This window comes from Plectropomus leopardus, unplaced genomic scaffold (assembly GCF_008729295.1).
Source record: "Plectropomus leopardus isolate mb unplaced genomic scaffold, YSFRI_Pleo_2.0 unplaced_scaffold28822, whole genome shotgun sequence".
In the NCBI taxonomy this organism is placed as follows: domain Eukaryota; kingdom Metazoa; phylum Chordata; class Actinopteri; order Perciformes; family Serranidae; genus Plectropomus; species Plectropomus leopardus.
The window spans coordinates 1-3,712 of NW_024631404.1; the positions used below are offsets into that span (position 1 = coordinate 1).

General features: G+C 43.6%; 1 protein-coding gene across 1 annotated transcript; it reads right to left on the reverse strand.

The window, feature by feature from the left end:
* Positions 1–6: 6 nt before the first annotated feature.
* Positions 7–3,293, reverse strand: tmed9 (transmembrane p24 trafficking protein 9). The gene is made up of 5 exons (XM_042481477.1): positions 3,111–3,293; positions 1,903–2,003; positions 1,253–1,378; positions 773–919; positions 7–199 (listed from the first exon to the last, which is right to left on the reverse strand). Exons 1-5 carry the CDS (start codon positions 3,259–3,261, stop codon positions 50–52), a joined length of 675 nt encoding a protein of 224 aa, XP_042337411.1. The 5' UTR covers positions 3,262–3,293; the 3' UTR covers positions 7–49.
* Positions 3,294–3,712: the final 419 nt, after the last annotated feature.

Consider the following 3,712-nt stretch of genomic DNA (forward strand, 5'->3'; position numbering starts at 1 on the left):
ACACACACACACTCTCTCTCTCTCTCTCTCTGTCCCCACAGGAGGACATTTACACCAGTTTCTTGGCCTCGAAGAAGCTCTTGAGGTGTCTCATCTGCCAGATGCCGATGGCGACCAGGATGAGCGTCTGGACGATGGACCACCAGAGGACGCGCTGGTTAGTGCTCTCGCTGGTCTGACGGAAACGCTCCTCGCGGTACTGAGAGAGGACACACAGACGGACACGTCAACAACACGTCCCACAGCTGGCAGTCAAGACGAGAACACGACAGAATGGAAACAACTTCCTTCATCTCCAAAAAAAAGGAAAAAAGAAAATGGTGAAAACATTTTTGTGCATCTTCTGAAGATAAATTTGTAAAAAAAAATATTTGGATACATGTCCCTTTAACTTTTGGTAATTTTTTGGGAAAAGTGCAGTTTTAGTATCTGACACTGCACAAAAAATGTATATAATGTCTAAAAATGAATGCCGCTGCTGATCACTGACATCTCCCACTTTGTATGCAATATATTGAACATAATTCATTTTTGTGCCTTTTCACCTTAAAACATAACGGCAAAATGACAAAAGTCTGGCATTTAAAGGGTTAAAATTAGGAAAATTAATGAATATTTCATATTTATGATTAGGACTGATGTCGCTTAAAAATTAACTTAATGAAAGTTGAAAAATCAAGAAAACAAGAAAATATCTTTTTATAGCCTGATTTTGAAAAGTGTGTGTAAAATGAACTGTCACACACACACACACACACACACACACACTGACCCTCTGGTAGTTCTGCTCCTTCTGGATCTGGTCCACCTGCTCCACCAGCTGTCGGACTCTCAGCTGCAGCTCCGTCAGTTTGTCTTTGGCGGCGATCTCGGCGTAGTTGTTGGCGTGTTCTCCGACCTGAATGTCCAGGTGAACCCTCTGAAACCCAACGGGGAACGAGCTCAACGCTGAGTCACTTAACGACACACACTGACAGACGCTGCTGTCACACACCTCAAACACTCAACATTAATACGATCGCAGTAAAGAAAATGTAAATCCAGTCAAACAGAAGAATATTAGCTTTGAGCAAACGGAGTTCCTGCTGGGAGCGTTTCGATGTGAGCAAATATTCGTGGTTATAATCTGAAGCTTGTACAGAACGTTCAGCAGAGAAACTGGAGGAAACATCAAACGATAAAGGACAGAAACGTTCGTGTCGTCGGTGGAGGAACTTTGCAAAAACAGAAACGCGCACGAGCGCCTCCTCACCAGCATGCCGCCGGCGAACAGGGAGAACTTGGAGGAGTTGGAGTGCAGACAGATCTGATGCTCTCCAGGTGTGTGTGAGGTGAAGGTGAACCTCCCCTCAGAGCCGTACTGTCGGGACAGGATCACCTGCAGGAGACACACACACACACACACACACACACAGTTACACACTGATGATGATGATGATGGTGATGGTGATGATGGTGGTGGTGATGGTGATGATGGTGGTGGTGGTGGTGATGATGATGATGATGATGATGATGATGATGATGGTGGTGGTGGTGATGATGATGGTGATGGTGATGGTGATGATGGTGATGGTGATGATGGTAATGGTGATGATGATGGTGATGGTGATGATGGTAATGGTGATGATGGTGGTGGTGATGATGGTAATGGTGATGATGGTGGTGGTGGTGATGATGGTAATGGTGATGATGGTAATGGTGATGATGGTAATGGTGATGATGGTGGTGGTGGTGATGATGGTAATGGTGATGATGGTAATGGTGATGATGGTGGTGGTGATGATGGTAATGGTGATGATGGTAATGGTGATGATGGTGGTGGTGGTGATGATGGTAATGGTGATGATGGTAATGGTGATGATGGTGGTGGTGGTGATGGTGGTATTTTAGGTTTCTGCTCACCTTGTCATCAGGATCTTTGACCTCCACGAACATCCCCAGACCCTGAGTGGCCGGCAGGTACTCCTCTCTCTGTTTGTCGTACAGCTGAGTGCGATAGTTACCTGCAGACAGACACACAGGTGCGTCACGCTTCGACCTTTCACTTCATCATCAGGTCTTCACTTCAGCACTAAATCCAGAGCTTTAGTCCAGATCTCGAGCCTTTGTAGGTCACACGTCACACTGACGCGCGTCATTATTGTGATGTGAACGATAAGGACAGAGGTTCTCAGGTTCCCTCCAGCAACGCTCCTTAAAAATGTATTTTTACAAAAATCACGAGCAAAGTCTAAGAACAGGCGAAGACACAAAGACGGTGCAGCTGTTCAAGTCTACGAATAAAATAAAGAGGCGCACAGTCGTGGTTAAATGAGTCAGCTGCTGCCTTCGCTTCTGCGCAGTCTGTTTGCAGGAGCCTTAAAAAGCTCCGTGCAGGATGTTCTCGTCACTTCCTGTTAATGTCGGCGCTCTGACTCATACAGGTGAGCTGTTAGAGGACAGACAGGTGAGCTGTTAGAGGACAGACAGGTGATTTGACACCATTTAACCAGCTACTCTCCCTAAGTCCATATTTCGTGTATTTTGTCCGTTGCTGTTTTGCCACAGTTTCCTCCTCAGAGGATCTCAAGAATCTCATTCTTTTTACTTCACTACATTTATCCGCCAGCTTTAGTTAATGCTCCACGACTCGATCTTATCGCGATACTTACGTTATTATCGTGAGTTCTCTTCTCACTGTACTGTTTGCATTAACTCTCCTATTTTTAATTCTCTCCGTTTCTTTTCAGTGAATACAGTATTTACCATAATGAACAAATATTTAAGATACATTTACTTCACAGAGTATGTTTATCTTAAATATTTGTTCATTATTGAAGATAAATTTACTTCAGAGAGTTTTAAGGTGGTGTTGGGCTCCGTGTTTCCGGTAAACTCTTATATGAGATAAGCGGAGATGCAGCTGCATGATATAACTCTCTCTCTCTCACACACACACGCGAGTCAGTCGCCTCTCGGTCTGATCGTCTTCATCGATCAATAAATAATCAGCTGATCGGTTCAGATCGGACTCCAAACTTTAGCTCCGTTAGCAGGTTAGCTCACGGAGCTAAAGTTACACAGCTAGCACTTAGCATTAGCCGTCCGTCGGACTTGTTCCCGCCACTCACCGATGATCATCGTCTCGTCCGGAATCTCCTCGATGAAACATTTCTTCTCGGTCTCTCCGATGTGAAAATACAGAGAAGAAACGGCGCTGTAAAAGACGTTCAGGAGGAAAACCGACAACAAACACGACCGCATCCTGACAGCAGACACCATCTTCCTACGGAGCGCACACACTGAGCATGCGCACACACAGCACTGCCACGTCAACCATCGCTCCGGTCCGGCCAATCAGAGAGCCGCGTGAGGAAGCTGGGTGTTGTAGTTTTTTAAACACTTTGGGACACGGAAGCACTCTTATTGTAAAATATATGTACACGGTGATGGAATGTAACTGAGTACACTAAAGTACTGCACTTAAAGACACATTTGAGGTACTTGTACTTTACTTAAGTATTTTCTTCTTTTTTTTTTTTTACATTGTAGCATAATTTCTTTGATTTGTAGTGGATAAGAAAATCAAGTTTGTTAAATTTTATTATTTATTATTATTGTTATTATTATTACACAGCACTTTTCAAAACAAAATTTTACAAAGCGTTTTACATCATTAAAACAGGACTGCAATAAAAAACAAAATTGACAATTAAAAGAACAGATTAAAAAA